The 17,517-nt window shown below is 43.8% G+C and overlaps 1 protein-coding gene across 1 annotated transcript in view; it reads left to right on the top strand.

Annotated features, from left to right (window-relative positions):
* cfap410 (cilia and flagella associated protein 410) overlaps nucleotides 1-17,517 on the top strand; it is a 44,617-nt gene that overhangs the window by 13,119 nt on the left and 13,981 nt on the right. Inside the window, exons 3-5 of the mRNA XM_052042108.1 lie at nucleotides 1,663-1,709; nucleotides 5,986-6,215; nucleotides 6,946-7,120. Coding sequence (XP_051898068.1) covers nucleotides 1,681-1,709; nucleotides 5,986-6,215; nucleotides 6,946-7,120 — 434 coding nt within the window. The 5' untranslated portion in view covers nucleotides 1,663-1,680. The remainder of the gene's footprint in view (nucleotides 1-1,662; nucleotides 1,710-5,985; nucleotides 6,216-6,945; nucleotides 7,121-17,517) is intronic.

Raw genomic sequence — 17,517 nt, 5'->3', positions numbered from 1 at the left:
AAGTTTGCAGGTGACGCTAAAGTTGGTGGTGTTGTAGATAGTGAAGATGGGTATCAAGAATTACAGAGAGATCTTGATCACCTGCGTAAGTGGGCCAAGAAATGGCAAATGGGGTTTAATTAGAATAAGTGTGAGGTGTTTCATTTTGGGAAGACAAACAAGAGTAGGACTTTCACAATGAACAGTAGGGCTGTGGGGAGTGTTGTAGAACAGGGACCTAGGAGTGCAAGTACATGGTTCCCTGGAAGTGGCACCGCAGGTAGACAGGGTGGTAAGAAGGCTTTCGGCATCAGTCAGGCTTTGTGTATGGGAAATTAGGATGTAATGTTGCAGTTGTTCAAGACTTTGATGCTGTATTTGAAATGTTTGGTTTTGGTCACCCTGCTTTAGAAAATATGCCATTAGCTGGGAAGAATGCAGATGAGATGTTAAACACGTTGATGCTGGAGGAGCTCAGCGGGCCAGGCAGCATCTGTGGAGAAAAGCAGACCGTCAACGTTTCGGGTCAGGACCCTTCTTCAGGACTGAAGATAGGAAAAGGGAGAAGCCCAATATATAGGAGAGAAAAACAGAGCAGTGATAGATGGACAAAAGAGGGGAGGCGGGGTGGGCACAGGGTGGTGATAGGTAGATGCAGGTAAGAGATGGTGATAGGCAGGTGCGGGGGAGGAGGGGAGAGCAGATCCACTGGGGGCTCCTTTACAAGGATGTTGCCGGGACTCAAGGGATTGAGTGATGGAGAGAGGTTGAGTAGGTTGGGACTTTAATCATTGGAGCATAGGAGAAACAGGGGTGATGTTATAAAGCTGTATAAAATCATGAGTCATCAATAGGGTGAATGTACAGTCTTTTTCCCAGGGTTGGGGAATCAAGATCTAGAGGACATGGGTTTAAGCTGAGAGGGGAGAGATTTAATAGGAACCTGAGGGGCAACTTCTTCACCCAGAGGGTGGTCAGTATATGGAATGAGTTGCCGGAAGAAGTGGTTGAGACAGGTACATCAACATTTAAAAGGCACTTGGACAAGTACATGGATAGGGAAAGGTTTAGAGGGATATGGACTAAACACGGGCAAATGGGACTAGCTTAAATGGGAATCTTGGTCAGCATGGACCAGTTAGACTGAAGGGCCTGTTTCCGTACTATATGACTTAAAAGTTGGTGGTGTTGATGGTGAGGAGGGTAGTCTTAGGCTGTGGAATAATATTGATCAGCTGGTAAATTGGGCAGGCAATGGAAGATAACGCGGATAAGTGAGGTGATGTATTTCAGTGATGGGGTCTAATAAGGGAAGGACAAGTACCAAGAATGGTCAGGCTTTAGTGAATACTGAGGAACAAGGGGACCTTGAACAGGTCCAAAGATGAAGGTGGCACCACAGGTAGATAAGTAGTGAAGAAGGCCAATGAGATGCTTGCCTTCATTAGCTGGGCCATTGGATATAAGTGCAAGGTGGTCTTGGTACAACTTTGTAAAGCTATTCAAAAAGAGGAAACTGATAAACCTGACAATCTGTATCTATGAAAATATAAAATCTAAGAATTTCTTTCCAGATCATTTTACTCTTGACTAAAAGTGAATACTGCAGAATTCAGCAATGGAATATTTGAAACAGAAGTTTACAATGGCCACTAACATTGGGCATGTGTTTTTATTCAACAGCTGTCTGTATTAAGGGACATGCCCAACATAGAAGTGATTACCTTAAGGTAAGAATAACCTGATGCGGATAAGTTGGATCTGACCCTGTAATGATGAATACTTGCAAATGATTAAATCCTGTCAGTGGGATTGCAACTTTGTTCAATGGTATTGCATTGTTATTTGGAGTAATGGCAGGCAGCTCAGGAGAGTCAAATCAGATTGTCTTGTTCTTATCTCGTGCTTCCTGTGAGGCAGCATTGTGTAACAGAAATTACTGTCTTAACACAGTTCTGGCAAAAATGCACAGATTACTTATAAAGTCGTGCAGGCTTGCACCACAGAAGAGATAATTTGGCCCATGAGAGTCATAGTCATCAAGCAATACAGCACGGATACAGGGCCTTCGGCCCAATGAGTCCATGACAACCACGGTGCCCACTAGTCCCAATTTCTTGTGTTCGGCCCATTTCCCTCTGAGCCCCACCCCTCCATGTACCTATCCAAGTGCTTCTTAAATAATACTATTGTACCTGCCTCACCCACTTCCTTTGCCAGCTCATTCCATATACTCACCACCCTCCGCATGGAAAATATTGCCCCTCTAGTCCTTTTTACATCTTTCACCTCTACCCTAAATCCACGTGCCCTAGTTTTGGATTCCCCTGCCCTGGGGAAAAGACTGCTACCGTCCACCTCCTCTGCACCCATCATGATCTTATAAGCCTCAATAAAATCACTCCTCATTCTCCTACACTCCAAGGAATAAAGACCTAGCCTGGCCAACCTCTCCCTATAACTCAGGACCTCTAGTCCTGGCAACATCCTCATAAATCTTTTCTGCATTCTTTCCAGTTTAACCACGTTCTTCCTATAACAAGGTGACCAAAACTGTACGCAGTGCTCCAAGTGTGGCCTCACCAATGACTTGTACAAGGTAATGTCCCAACTTCTGTACTCAATGCCCTGACTGATAAAGGCCAGCATGCCAAAAGCCTCTTTCACCACCCTGTCTACCTGTGATGCCACTTTGAACAAACTATGCACTTGCACTCATAGGTCCCTCTGTTCCATTACACTCCTTGGTGCCCTACCATTCATAGTTGAAATCCATTTGCAACTCCTCGGCCCACTTCCCTAACTGATCAAGATCTCCCTGTAATCGATAATGTTCTTCACCGTCAACAACACCTCCTAATCCCGTGTCATCCGCAAACTTACTGATCAAACATGCATTCGTATCCAAATCATTTACATAAATAACATAAGGGTCCCAACACCAACCCCTGCAGCACACCACTAGTCACTGGCCTCTGTTCTAAGAAACAACCTTCAACCACCACCCTCTGCTTCCTACCTCCAAGCTAATTTTGAATCCACCTGACTAGCTCTCCCTGAATTCCATAGGACCTAACCTTCCAGACCAGCCTACCATCCGGGACCTTGTCGAAAGCCTTGCTTAAGTCCAAATAAACAACATCCACTGCCCTACCCTTATCTATCTCTTCAAAAGAACTCTAAAATGTTCGCCAAACACTACTTTCTACGGACAAAGCCATGCTAAGTCCTCCTTATCAGACTCTGTCAATCCAAATGCTGGCAGATCCTGTCCCTCATAATTTAACTTCCCCACCACTGATGTCAGGCTGACCAGCCTGTAGTTCCCTGGCTTATCCTTGCTAACCTCCTTAAACAACAAAACAACATCAGCCACCTTCCAGTCTTCGTGAACTTCACCAGTGGCTAACAATGAAGCAAAAATCTCCGCAAGGGCCTCTGCAATTTCCAATCTAGGCTCCCACAAAGTCCAAGGATGCACTTGGTCAGGCCCTGGGGATTTATCCACCTTAATGCACTGTAAGGCTGCAAATACCTCCTCCCTGGTAATATGAATGTTCTCCAAAACATCTCCAATAGTTTCCATTATCTCTTCAGCAAACATGATTTTTCTCCTCAGTAAACACCAAGGAGAAATATTCATTTAAAGATCCCACCTATATCCTGTCTCTCAAAACAGGTGGCCCTGCTGATCTCTGAAGAGACCTACTCTCTCCCTGGCCACCCTTCTAATACATCTATAGAACCTCTTATGATTTTCTTTAATCTTACCTGCCAGATCCATCTCATACCCTCTCTTTGCCCTCCTGATTTCCCCCTTAGGAGTATTCTTAATCTTTTTATAGTCATCAAGGGATTCACTCATCCCCAACCTCCTAAACGCAATGTGTGCTTCCTTCTTTTACTTGATCAGAGCCTAAATATCTCTCATCAGCTAAGGTTCCCTGAATTTGCCAGGTTTACCCTTCACCCTAACAGGAACATGCTGCTCCTGGACTCTTGATATCACCCTCTTAAAAGCCATCATGCTAGTTTGTGATAGGTCCTCTTTAGTCCCTTAGCATTCTTTACTGCATAGCCCTGAAAGTTTGAATCAGCTTCCAGTACCTTTTTCAGTGACAACAATAAACATGAAGTTGAATTTGAATTAAAATGGATCTGGGCAACTCTGAAAATGTTTATTTTCATCTCCCCTGTAGATCTTTAGGCAGTGATTTAATTTATCACCTCTGATTTTGGACTCATTTGCGAGAGAAAATAAATTTTCTCTGTCCACTTTATGAATACACTTTGAAAGGGCCTGGTCTCCTCTTAACCAAGAAGAAGTGTTAACTTTTCCAAGATCTTTTCATGAGACAAAGATTATGGTACAATTTTACAAAATATTGGTAGGGCTTGACTAGAGAATTTGGGTACATCTCTGGTCACCACACTGTAAGAAGAATGTGATTGCCCTGGGGAGTGTCCAGAGGAGATTCATCAGGATTTATCAGGAGCAGGCATGGTAGTGTAGTGGTTAGCGTAACACTTTACAGTGCCAGCAACCCAGGTTCAATTCCTGCTGCTGTCTGTAAGGAGTTTGTACATTCTCCCCGTGTCTGCGTGGGTTTCCTCTGGGTGCTCCAGTTTCCTCCCACATTCCAAAGATATAAGGGTTAGGAAGTTGTGGGCATGTTACGTTGGTGCTGGAAGCATGGCGACACTTGCAGGCTGTCCCCAGAACCCTCTACGCAAAAGGATGCATTTCACTGTGTGTTTCGATGTACGTGTGACTCATAAAGATACCTTATCATATGTTGCCTGGCTTGGAGCGTCTCAGTTATGAGGAGAGACTGGATAGGCTGAGTTTGTTTTCTTGGAGCAGAGGAGGCTCAGGGGAGACCTCGTAGAGATTTATAAAATTGAGGGACACCAATAGGAGAGGAATCTAAAACTAGCGGGCTCAGGGTAAGGAATAAGAGGATTGGAGTGGTTCTGAGGAAGAACTTTTTCGGCCAGAGGGTTGTTGGACTCTAGAATACACTGCCCAAGAGGATGATAGGTGTAGTTACTCTCTCAAAATTTAAGAAATATCTAGATGAGCACAGAATTGCCAATGAATAAAAGGCTACAGACCACGTGCTGGTAAATGGAATTAGTATAAGCTTGATGGTCAGCATGGACGTGGTGGACTGAAGGGCCTGTTTCTATACAATATGACTGTGATCTAGGACCTTGACTATAATTTAGTATCTTGGGCATGCCATCTGCTCTTTCCCTGATCAACTTTACCCCTCCAGTAGATGACATTCTAATGTATTTTATATTTGCTGTCAGTCTACTCATGTATTCTTTCTTTGTGCATTCTTTGTCTCCTCATGGTGTATGTCCTACCCTGTTTAGATGTCTCAAAGTACATTACCTCACACTTCTCAGGATTAGATTCCATCAGCCATCTCTCCCCACAATTTATCAGCTGATCAATATTGTTCAATAGCCTCCTGACTACCAACAACACCTCCAATTATGGTGTCATCTGCAAACTTCTTCTGTCTATTGGCCAATTGTTCTCTCTCTGCCTACAGAGGCTTAAGCTAAGGAATGATTACCTCCTGAAACATGCTATCCATGTAGATCCCAGCCGGCATATGCACTTCGGTGATGCCAGCTGAATTTCAGTTTTAACAGGAAGGCCCTCTGCACAGTTTATCTGTGCTTTATTTTGATTAAGTTGGCGCATTCAACTAGATAACCCTTGAATAATTGTGGCCTTGGAGGAAAAACAGGGTAGAGTATAGGCATGGCAACCAGGCTGGATTGAAATGTCTCGCCTTCACAATTGAATTTGTAGCCACGTTTATTGAGGTTCATAAGCAGTAGCCATTTGGTTGAGGTACCTAATAGTTATTGGACTCAGTGAGAGTTGATGGACAAGGGGCTGTATTATTGATTGGGCAGTTCTGTGAATTTTCATGTTTGGTGCAGAGGACTGAAACGTGTTCTGTCTTTTGTATTTGTTCTACAAAGTGTGAACAATATCTCTTCTTTGGTGGACTTCCAATACTGTCAGAACATCAGTGAGCTTTACCTCAGGAAGAACAATATACAAAATCTGACAGAGATCTGCTACCTAAAGGGACTACACCGCTTGAGAGTACTGTGGTTGTCAGAAAATCCTTGCTGTGGGACGGATCTTCACAAGTATAGAATGACTGTCCTCCGGAACTTGCCACAACTGCAGAAGTTGGATAACCAAGGTAGGGAGTCATCAGTTACGGTACCACTGAGTTGGATGTAGTTGTTAGCAGAAATTGTTCGTAGAAGCTTGATTCATTTTCTTCAGGAATGGGGACCAGCATTACTCAATGCTCAGAGCTTCTGCTAAAAATGTCTGCAGAAGTTATTAAAAACACACTTTAAAGAGTCTCTTTACGTGTGACTGTAAACTGTTGTTGAAACTATTTGAAAGTTGATAGCAAATTCCTTGCAGCATTTAATCACATCCTCAGAATGTACCAAGCTGGCAAACAAACACCTTGCACTGAAATATATCTATCCTTTGTAAATGCCCTTTACAGTGCCTGGGGGATGATATTATTACAATTAAATCTATATTTAATAGATTCATACAGCAGAGTAATTGACCCCTTGGCCCACTGACCCCATGCTGATCATTAACCATCCAGTTACACTTGTCTTGCATTGTTTTGTTGTTATTCTCTCCACATTCCCTCAGTTTTCCTCAGATTCTACCACTTACCTTCACACAAGGGGCAATCTTCAGTGGCCAGTTAACCTACCAACCCACATGTCTTTGGGATATGGAAGGAAAGCCACATGATTTCAGTGTTAGTTTGGAAATTTTTAGCTGATACCCATCCTCACAGCTTTTTGGTTGAAGAATTGAGCAGAGTTGGGAGGCAAAAAGGACTTCAATAACCTGTGGTTAAGTAAACATTAAGTTATCTTGTTGACAATTTTTTGTAGCGGTGACAGAGGAGGAGCTGGCGCAGGCTTTAGAGGATGGAGATGAGATGGCTGCCATGTCAGACAAAGAACCCATGGAGTCAACAAGCAGCCCTTCCAGGAGAGGATCTGGCACTTCTGAACCGAGCACCGAAACGGAAAGTGATCTCTTGAGCTTCAGAATGGAGGAGACAAAGTGAGGACAGGCAGGATTAACTTCAATCAGCAGAGTCAATTGTCATTGTCACACCAATTTCCAAAAACCTATGTTTACCAATGAGCTTCAAATATCAGGGCTGAGCTTGTTGTGTTATAACATACTTCAAGTGATCAATCTAAATTCTCTCTGGCAGGTTGTGCTCTCCTTGGCATTTTATTCTTGAAGGTAGGCACCATAAACAAGAAGTCTTTCCCAATTCAAGTACGTACATTTGTCCCAATTTCTTAGGATAACCTTACTTCACTAGTGTGAATGCCATATTGAATCATCTGCTCTCTTAAGTAGCTTTGTCAGCTTCTTGGAATCCCACCACACAAAAAGATTTCATTAGGGTCATCATGACTTTGCTTACTTCTTGAAAGAACTACCAGTTAGACCCCCTCCCTTGCTCTTTCTCCAAAGTCCTTTTTTGTGTCCTTGTTGTTGATCCCTTTTAAAGTTGCTCTTGAATCTATTGCACCACACTGCATGAAATAAAAATTTCCAAATTTCTGACTTTTTGCTATTCATGTCCTTAAATCCCAAGTGGTGCCACATTAATGGCAAATCTATGATGGTTGGGACATGCAACTTTGGAATGCCCTCCTTTTCACACACAACATTATTAGCAATAGGTAGAAGGCACTTCATCAGATCCCTGTGGACTGGAGAACCACTTTCATAATTATTTTATGCAGGCATTTCATGAAGTAAGTTAAAGACACAAAGCAGCAGGGGGATAAAAAGGAGGAGTAGAGTGAATTTCAGAAAGCTGCCCAAGAGAATTGAAGAATGAACAAAGTTCTGTAAGTTAAAGGCAGTTCCTGACTGGTCACTAAATAAGTAAGTGAGGCGCCAATGTTTCTACTTATTAGGAGGGAAAGGTAGGAGCTTAACTATTATATCACTTCTAGAAAGTGTTTTATTTTTCTTTTTTTCTTTACTTTTATTTTATGGGTTTTGGTATGACAAAGCTAGGATTTATGGTCCTTGAAAGCATGGTTGTACTGAAGGTACTCCAGCATTGCTGTTTGGAAGGTGGTTTCAGGATTGGAAGGATTCTGAACGAATGGCAATTTGTCCACCTTGATGGAGTAAATGAAGGTAGTGGACTTTCCATGCACCTAAAGCCTTGTCCTCCTTGGTGGTAATGGTTGCAGGCTTGGAAGGTGCTTTTGGACCAGCCTAGTCAATTGAAGTGCGCTTTGTAGATAGTGTACACTGCAGTTACTGTTAGATGGTGATGGAGGGAATGAATGCTTCAGATGGTGGATTGGACACCAATCAAGCTGGTTGTTTTGTCCTCAGTGGTGTTTAGCCTCTTGACTGTTGCAGGAGCTGCACTCAATCCAGGAAGGTGGAGAGTATTCCATCACACTCCTGACTTTTTTTGTATATGGAGTAAAGGGTTAAGTGCTTCAGGAGATGACTCGCATACCCAGTCTGTAATTTGCTCTTGCAGTCACGGTATTTGTGTGGCAGATCCATTTGAGGTTCTGTTCAATAGTCACCCCAGGATGTTACTGTTGGGTGAATTAGCAATGGTAAATGATTGTCAAAGATAGATGGTGACTTTTTCTTCTTGGCGATGGTCATTGCCTTGCAATTCTGGTGTGAAGTTTACTTGCATCTTCTCAGTCAATAACTGAATATTGCTGCAAGGGGGCATGGACTGCTTCATTTGCTTAGTAGTGAATGGAATGTAACATAGTGCAGTCATCAATGAACGTCACAATTTCTGACCTTAGAGTCATTGAACATAGAACACAGAACAGTACAGCACAGGAACAGGCCCTTCGGCCCACAAAGTTGTGCTGAACTAATTAAACTAATAATTAAGTGCTTAACTAAACTAATCCATTCCAGGTGCACAATATCCATATCCCTCCATTTTCTGCACATTCATGTACCTGTCTGAGAGCCACTTAAATGTATTTTATACATATCACTTAAACTCTATCGTAGTTGCCTCCACTACCACTTCTGGCAGCACATTCCAGGCACCCACTACTCTCTGTATAAAGAAAAACTTGCCCCGGACATCTTCTTTGAACTTATCCCCTCACCTTAAATCCATGCCCTCTAGTATTAGACATTTTGACCCTGGAAAAAAGATACTGGCTGTCTACTCTATCTGTGCCTTTCATAATCTTATAAACTTCTATCAGGTCTCCCCTCAGCCTTTGACCCTCCAGAGAAAATGATCCAAATTTGGCCAACCTTTCCGTATAGCACATGCCCTCTAATGCAGGCAGCATCCTGGTAAACCTCCTGCACCCTCTCCAAACCTCCACACCCTTCCTGTAATGGGGCAACCAGAACTGCATACAATACTCCATGCCTGGCCTAAGTTTTATACGACTGCATCATGACTTCCTGACTCGTGTACACCATACCCCCAGCAATGAAGGCAAGTATGCCATAAGCCAGTTTTACCACTCTATCCACTTGTGTTGCCACTTTCAGAGAGGCATGGACTTGGACTCCAAGATCCCTCTGTACATGAGAGAGTCAGAGTTATACAGCACAGAAACACACCCTTCGGCTCAACTTATCCATGCCAACCAAAGTGCCTTCCTGAGCCAGTCCCATTTGCCTGTATTTAGCCCATATTGCTCTAAACCTTTCCTATCCATGTACCTGTGCAATGTATTTCAACTGTTGTAATTGTACCTGTCTCTACCACTTCCTTTGGCAGTTTGTCCATTTACCCACCACCCTCTGTGTGAACAACTTGCCCCTCAGGTCACCTTTAAATCTTTCTCCTCTCGGCTTAAACCTGTGACATCCAGCTTTGGATTCCCCTACCCTGGGAAAAAAGATGGTGACAATCTAACTTATCTGTGCCCCTCATGATTTTATAAACCTCTATAAGGTCACACCTTAGCCTCCTTTGCTCCAGGGAAAACAGTCCCAGCCTCTCCTTTTAAACTCAAGCCCTCCAGTCCCGACCACATACTCATTAATCTTTTCTGCACCCTCTCCAGCTTAATCACATCCTTCCAATAGCATGGCAACCAGAGGATGCAGTCTCACTGATGTATTGTACACTTGTAACATGACATCCCAACTTAATGCCCCATCTGATGGAGACAAGTATGTCGCCTTCACCACCCTGTCTACCTGTGTCACCAGTTTCAGGGAACACTGTACATGTACCCCTCGGCCTCTCTGTGTATGTCTTACTCTGGTTTAACTTCTCAAAATGCATTACTTTGTACTTGCCGGAGTTCAATTCCAGCTGCCATTCCTTGGTCCATTTTCCCAGTTGATCTAGATCCTGTTACAGCCTTGGGTTGAAAGGAAAGTCATTGATAAAACAGTGGAAGAAGTAGGGACCTAAGACAGATCAGTTATGGAGTAATTTCTGCTCAGTAAATAATTGACATTCTACACCTCTGGTGTTTGATGGGACAAAGTGGAGGCAGAGATTCTGTGGTCTGTGTTTAAGAGTATAGCATGGAGGCAGTTTCAATCCATGTCTTAAAGAAATGTGTCTTAAAGAAAAACAGAAAATCCTGGAAACTAAGCACCTGAGGTCGGACCTGATGCGTGAACTCTCCCTCCACAGATGCTGCCTGAGCTACTGACTGTGTTGTCTTTAATTCAGATTTCCAGCATCTGCAGTTTTTTAATTTTCATGTTGTCTTCCCTGGGAACGATTGCTAGGAGACTATAGATGAAACTCCATGGTGTTCTTTTATAATTCATTCATGGGATGTGGGCTTTGCCGGCTGAGCCAGCGTTTATTGCCCAACCTTTGAGAAGGTGGTGGTGAGCTACCGCCTTAAACCGCTGCAGTCCTTGAGTTGTGGGTATACCCACAATGCTGTTAGGGAGGGAATCCCATGATTCGAACTTAGTGGCAGTGAAGGAATGGCGATATATTTCCAAGTCAGGATGGAGTGTAGCTTGGAGGGTGACTTCCATGTGGTGGTGACTCCATGCTTTTGCTGCACTTGTCCTTCTGATAGAGGTTGTGGGTTTGGAAGGTGCTGTCTAAGGAGTCTTGGTGAGTTGCTGCAGTGCATCCTGTAGATGGTGCACACTGCTGCAACTGTTGTTGTGGATGGGGTGCCTATCAAGTAGGCTGTATGGAGTTGAGCTTCTTGAGTGTTGAAGCTGCAGTCATCCAGGGAAGTGAAGAGTGTTCCACCACACTCCTAGCCCCGGTGCACAGCATACAGCCTATTGATTCCAACATGATGATTCCATCCAAGTTTTCCTGAGGACAGTGAGAGCAATCCGTGAGCAATGAAGTAGGTTAAAGAGAAATACACTTGAAGTTGGATGAAGGGATGTCTTTAGTTGGTATTTGTTACTGTTTCTTAGAAATTCCCTTTGTCAGCTACCCATTGTTCTCCACTATTCACTGGTGTTTCCAGGCTCCATTAGTGACTTGCTGCAAGAAGTGTCCCTGAAGTTGCTTAGCAAACGCCCCTCTTTTTTAACTAAATGGAAGGTCAGTGTTAGTGAAGTGATCTGCTTTCCATTTATTGTATATGATACTGTTTCCTTGCTAATAATCTTCCAGCAAAAATTAATTAATTGGCAATGAATCTCAAAGCCTCTTTGCACAAGACATATAAAAGGTGTGTTGTAGAGCCATAGAGTAATACAGCACAGAAACAGGCCCTTTGGTCCACCACGTTCATGTCAGCCTTTTTGCCAATCTACACTAATCCGGTTTGCCCAGAGTCATAGAGCAATACAGCACAGATACACGCTCTTTGGCCCAATAAGTCCATGTTGACCACGGTGCCCACCCAGCTAGTCCCAATTTCCTGTATTCAACCCATATCCCTCTAAGCCCTGCCTCTCCATGTACCTACCCAAGTGCTTCTTAATTGATACTATTGCACCTGTCTCAGCCACTTCTGGCAGCTGATTCCATATACTCTGCATGAAAAAGTTGCCCCTCAAGTCCCTTTTAAATCTTTCACCTCTCACCCTAAATCTATGCCCCCAAGGTTTGGACTCCCCTACCCTGGGGAAAAGACTGTTACCATCCACCTTATCTATGCCTCTCATAATTTTGAACACTTCTATAAGGTCACCCCTCATTCTCCTACGCTCCAAGGAATAAAAACCTAGCCTGGCCAACCTCTCCCTGTAACTCAGGCCCTCTAGTGCTGGCAACATCCTCGTAAATTTTTTCTGTGCTCTTTCCAGTTTAACCACGTCTTTCCTATAACGGGGTGACCAAAGCTGCAGGTAGTACTCCAAGTGCAGCATCACCAACAACTTGTACAACCATAGGACAATACAGGCCCTTCGGCCCACCATGTTGTGCTGACCTTTAAACCACACCTAAGACTATCTAACCCCTTCCTCCCACATATCCCTCTATATGCTTATCCTCCATATGCTTATCTAACAATCTCTTGAACTTGACCAACGTACCTGCCTCCACCACCACCCCAGGCAGCGCATTCCATGCACCAACCACTCTCTGGGTGAAAAACCTCCCTCTGATATCTCCCTTGAACTTCCCATCCATTATTTTAAAGCCATGCCCTCTTGTATTGAGCATTGGTGCCCTGGGAAAGAGGTGCTGGCTGGCTGTCTATTAATATTTTGTACACCTCTATCATGTCTCCCCTCATCCTCCTTCACTCCAATGAGTAAAGCCCTAGGTCCCTTAGTCTCTCCTCATAATCCATACTCTCCAAACCAGGCAGCATCCTGGCAAATCTCCTCTGCACCCTTTCCAATGCTTCCACACCCTTCCTATAATGAGGCTACCAGAACTGGACACAGTACTCCAAGTGTGGTCTAACCAGAGTTTTGTAGAGCTGCATCATTATCTCGCGCCTCTTAAACTCGATCCCACGACTTATGAATACTAACATCCCATAAGCTTTCTTAACTATCCTATCCACCTGTGAGGTGACTTTTGGTGATCTGTGGATATGAACCCCCAGATCCCTCTGCTCCTCCACACTACCCAGAATCCTGCCATTAACCTTGTACTCTGCCTTGGAGTTTGTCCTTCCAAACTGTACCACCTCACACTTCTCCGGATTGAATGCCATCAGCCCAGCTCTGCATCCTATAAATATATCCCTCTGCAATCTTCAACAGTCCTCCACACTATCTGCAACACCACTGACCTTTGTGTTGTCTGCAAACTTGCTAACCCACCCTTCTACCCCCTCATCCAAGTCATTAATAACTATCACAAAAAGTAGAGGTCCCAGAACCAATCCTTGTGGGACACCACTAGTCACAGCCCTCCAATCTGAATGCACTCCCTCTACCACAACCCTCTGCTTTCTACAGGCAAGCCAATTCTGAATCCACACAGCCAAGCCTCCCTGGATCCCATGCCCTCTGACCTTCTGAAGGTTCCACCATGTGGAACCTTGTCAAATGCCTTAAACTGCAACATGTGTTGATTGGAAATTGTTGTCTTTAATTTGATTGAAACTTTCTGACTAGGTCTTGATGATGAAGAGTATGCAGGAAATCTGGAGTGTCTGATTTCAATTAGAATTTAAGAGTTTAAGGAGACCTAAATTCAGATCCATACAATATACCTCATGCATTTACTTTGTGCTGAATCTGAAGTCAAGTGATACTTTGCAACTTACAATAGAACTTGACTCGAGTCATTACCAAAACCAGAGGACTGTTTGCTCTTGGTGCTTTGTACAGTTGCGGGCCCCACTGCTGTAGAGTTGACTCTCAGTTGCTGTGAAGCAGCCATGTCCCCAGGATCCAAACATTGTGTCTTCATCTTCTGCTTCACTTTTTGCTGTACTACCGTTTGTCATTAACATTCAAATATCTTGCATATTGGTTGTTTTTGATCATTTTTTGAAATATGAACATAACTGGCAGTGCCAACATCAATGCCCCTGGAGAGGTGGAAGTGAGCCACCTTCTGAACCACTAGTGAAGTACTCATGTTGCTGTAGTGCAGGGAATTCCAACATTTCAACCTGAGGTTAACTCTCTCTTTCTACATGTGCTCGCTAACCCACTGACTGTTTCTAGCTTTTTCTGCTTTTATTTCAGATTTCCAGTATTTGTAGTTTCTTGATTTTCATGGTAATTTCCTGGATTGAATAGTCCTGCATTTGATGGACTGAGTATATCCGGGCAATATTCCACATTGTCGGGGAGGTCCCATTGCAGTGGACAGGCTTGGCTAGTGGTGCTGCTGGTTTTGTAAGTCTTCAGTCCTAAAGATATTATCTGGTCCCACTACCATTGCTGGAGTGAATTGAATTAGCTGAAGACTGTCTCCTGTGACGATGGCCATCTCAGTAGAAAACTGGCACCTGGCACTAATGGTTGAACATGATTGCAAGTGTGTTAACCCTTTTTCTCAGTCCTTCCCTCACAATTATTGAGAATGGGATTCTTGGAGCCATGTCATCTATTTAGCTGATTAATTGCCCACCATCATAAATAACTTAGTGTGCCAGAACTGCAGAGCATTGATCAGATCCAAATGAGGTTGAAATCAGATATCACATAGCCATTAGATACGGGTTTGCTATCTGGTACACAAGTAATCCTGTGTTGTAGCTTCACCAGGTTGACATCATTTTTTCTGGGTACATCTGGTCCTGCTTGCAACATGCCCTTCTGTGCTCTGATAACCTAACTTGTTAGACGAGAGGTGAGCTAGGCCACCAGGTTACATCAGCTCTGCAGTGGGTTGACTAGCTTTAAGCTCCTAAAGCTGTTGTGGCTTGTTCCATTTGTCATGATTTTAGTACCAGACCATGGAAAACAGTCGTCAAAAACCAAGGACAGGTTTAAAGTCATTTGTGGAAAGATTAGAGGGGAAATGAAGGGTGTGGAATTCACTGCCTGAAAGGGTAGTAAAGACTACAACCTACATCAAAGTTAAATGTGTACTTGAACAGCAGGGATGTCGATCAAGTGCTCGAAGTGGGATAAGGTTGGGAAGTTCTTTCTTGATTGGCACAGACATCATGAGCCAAATGGCCTCTTTGTTGTAAAGTTCCTTAGATTTAACATGGAGGAGCAGTGATTTTTAACAGTTGAGGGAGGATGGTGGGTGGTGATCAGCAAGAGTTCCACGTCAGTGTTTGACTTGATGCCAATGGGTCTGGAGTCTATGTTGAGGATTCCCTCCCAGAGCTACTGCCTCTGATCTGTATACCACTGTACCTCTGATTTTGCCTTGCTGTTGGGACAGGATTGTGATCTTAGCACTGAGGCAGTGGTTGTACTCATGGTACTGTGGCCTAGCTGGTAGAGCCGCTGCCTCACAGAGCCAGGCAACCCTTATTCTGAAACTCTGCCACTAATTCTAGGTACTCCCACATGGGGAACATCATTTCTGCATCAACTTTGCAAATCCTCCTCAGTATCTTAATGACCCCATCTCATTCTTCAATACTTTAATGAATAGAGGTCCAACCTGCTCAACCCTTCATCCCAGGGATGAACCTTCACTGTACTGCCCCAATGCAGCTGCACTGAGAGCAGCTTCCCATGTCCGTACAGTGGTGCAGTTAGTGCCAGAGACCCAGGTTCAATCCTGGCCTCGGGTGCTATCTGTGAGGAGTTTGCACGACCGTGTGGGTTTCCTCTGGGTGCTCTGGTTTCCTTTCCACATCCCAGGCGTGTGTGGGGTGGTAAATTACTTAACTGTTATAAATTGCCCCTGCTGATAGTCTGGGGGCAGTTAATGGGATTGTGGAAAGAATAAAATAATGGGATTAATGTAGGATTAGTGTAAACACAAACTCAGTGGCCAACTTTCCATGCTGTATCAGTCAAGATCAATGCCGATGATCTGTTTGGCTTCATTTTTATTCTATTTTAATGCAGCTGATATTATGGGCTGTGCCATCCTGGATTTGGCCCGCTGCTGAACTCTCCATGTGCTGTCTCCGTCACACTCAGCTACTCCAGATACAGAGCTGACAAAGAGGCATCCCATGAAGACCAGACCTTGGGTGGTGTATCCTGTGGCCAGGCCCTCAGAGTCCTCCTGGCAGCTTTTCGATAGCTCACCACCGAACTTCTTGATAGCGGAAGACATTTGAAAACTGTTCACATAAACTTGAGAAATTAAACATTAAAGTTTTTTTTAAATTATTGAATTTATTTAAAGCACTAATTAAACCAGGGAGAAAAGTAAAATAAGTACATTACCCACCTGCAATTAACATTTGACTCAGGATCGGTAACCACCTCACATACACCTGACTTCTTGCTCGTCTCCACCTTCTGTGTGTTTCAGCGTGCAGGCACAGGAGTCAGAGAAAAGCTTAACAGTGAGCAATGACTAGCCCGCAGTCTCCTACAGAACCACCGGCTGAATGAAAGTATGATCCAGCCCACCACAACTGAATTGCTGCCCAACTATTTCATTGGACAGTTAAGAGTCAACCTTACTGCTGTGTGGCCAGACTTATATAATCCATAGCATTTCATCCTAAACATATCTGTTTGGTTTTGCTTCTCATGGAAGATTGTAAAATATGATCATGAAGCATTGGAATCCCATGAAATAGCTTCACTCTTGTTTATCTTCCCTTGTAGAACTGTAGCCTTGTCATGGGGATATCGTCATGACCATTTTTGACTTGTATCCTCAGAGGTGTGGGGGGTAGAGAGTCTGAGGTTAGCAATAAGCATTGGAATAGTCAATCTGAGGTGACAAAGACAGTCATTAGATGGGGACCGGACAGCGCTTTAGTTAGGTTGCGGAATGTAGGTGAGTGGAGTTGAGGTAAGCTTGATCTAGTAGGAATAGGCCTCAGAGATGGACCTATTCCTGTGGTTGTGTTGCTGAGAAGGAAATAGGCAATCTGTTATGAATTGTCTGCAGCTCTGGTTAGGGTTGAGTAAAATGCCAAATTTTGAAGTCTGGTTCAGTTTGAGACATTGATCACAGGGAGGAGTGGACCTTGTGCCAGAGTGATAAAGCTTGTATCAGGAGACACAGACAACAGAGGCTTGTGCAGGACTTTGCATATCAAGTTCTGCTCTCTTGGAAGAGGAGTGGCTTGATTCAGAAAATATAGACTACTCTGTTAACAACCTTGAGCATTATTGTGCTTATATATGTGACTATTTGTGCAACGTTAAAATAAAACAGATTTCACTTAAGTGATTTGAAGTCCAGAAACTCTTTCTCTCTGTAAGTGCTGCATAGCAAGCTGACTATTTTACTCAGGGACCAGGTAACTCTGCTCACCTCTTATCCCCATGGTCAACCCAGTTTTACCCTATGAGACACATCCCTCTGCCCTCACCCTTCCTGCAGCTAAACAAGCTTTTTCTCGTCTCCTTCCCAGTTCTGATGAAGGGTCTTCGACCTGAAACATCAACTCTTTCTCTTCCCACAGATGCCGCCTGACCTACTGCATATTTCCAGTATTTTCTCTCTTTGTTTTAGATTT

Source organism: Pristis pectinata, chromosome 31, assembly GCF_009764475.1.
Source record: "Pristis pectinata isolate sPriPec2 chromosome 31, sPriPec2.1.pri, whole genome shotgun sequence".
Lineage (NCBI taxonomy): Eukaryota > Metazoa > Chordata > Chondrichthyes > Rhinopristiformes > Pristidae > Pristis > Pristis pectinata.
The sequence above is the reverse complement of the archived record's forward strand: the minus strand, read 5'-3'. Positions and strand labels throughout refer to the sequence as shown.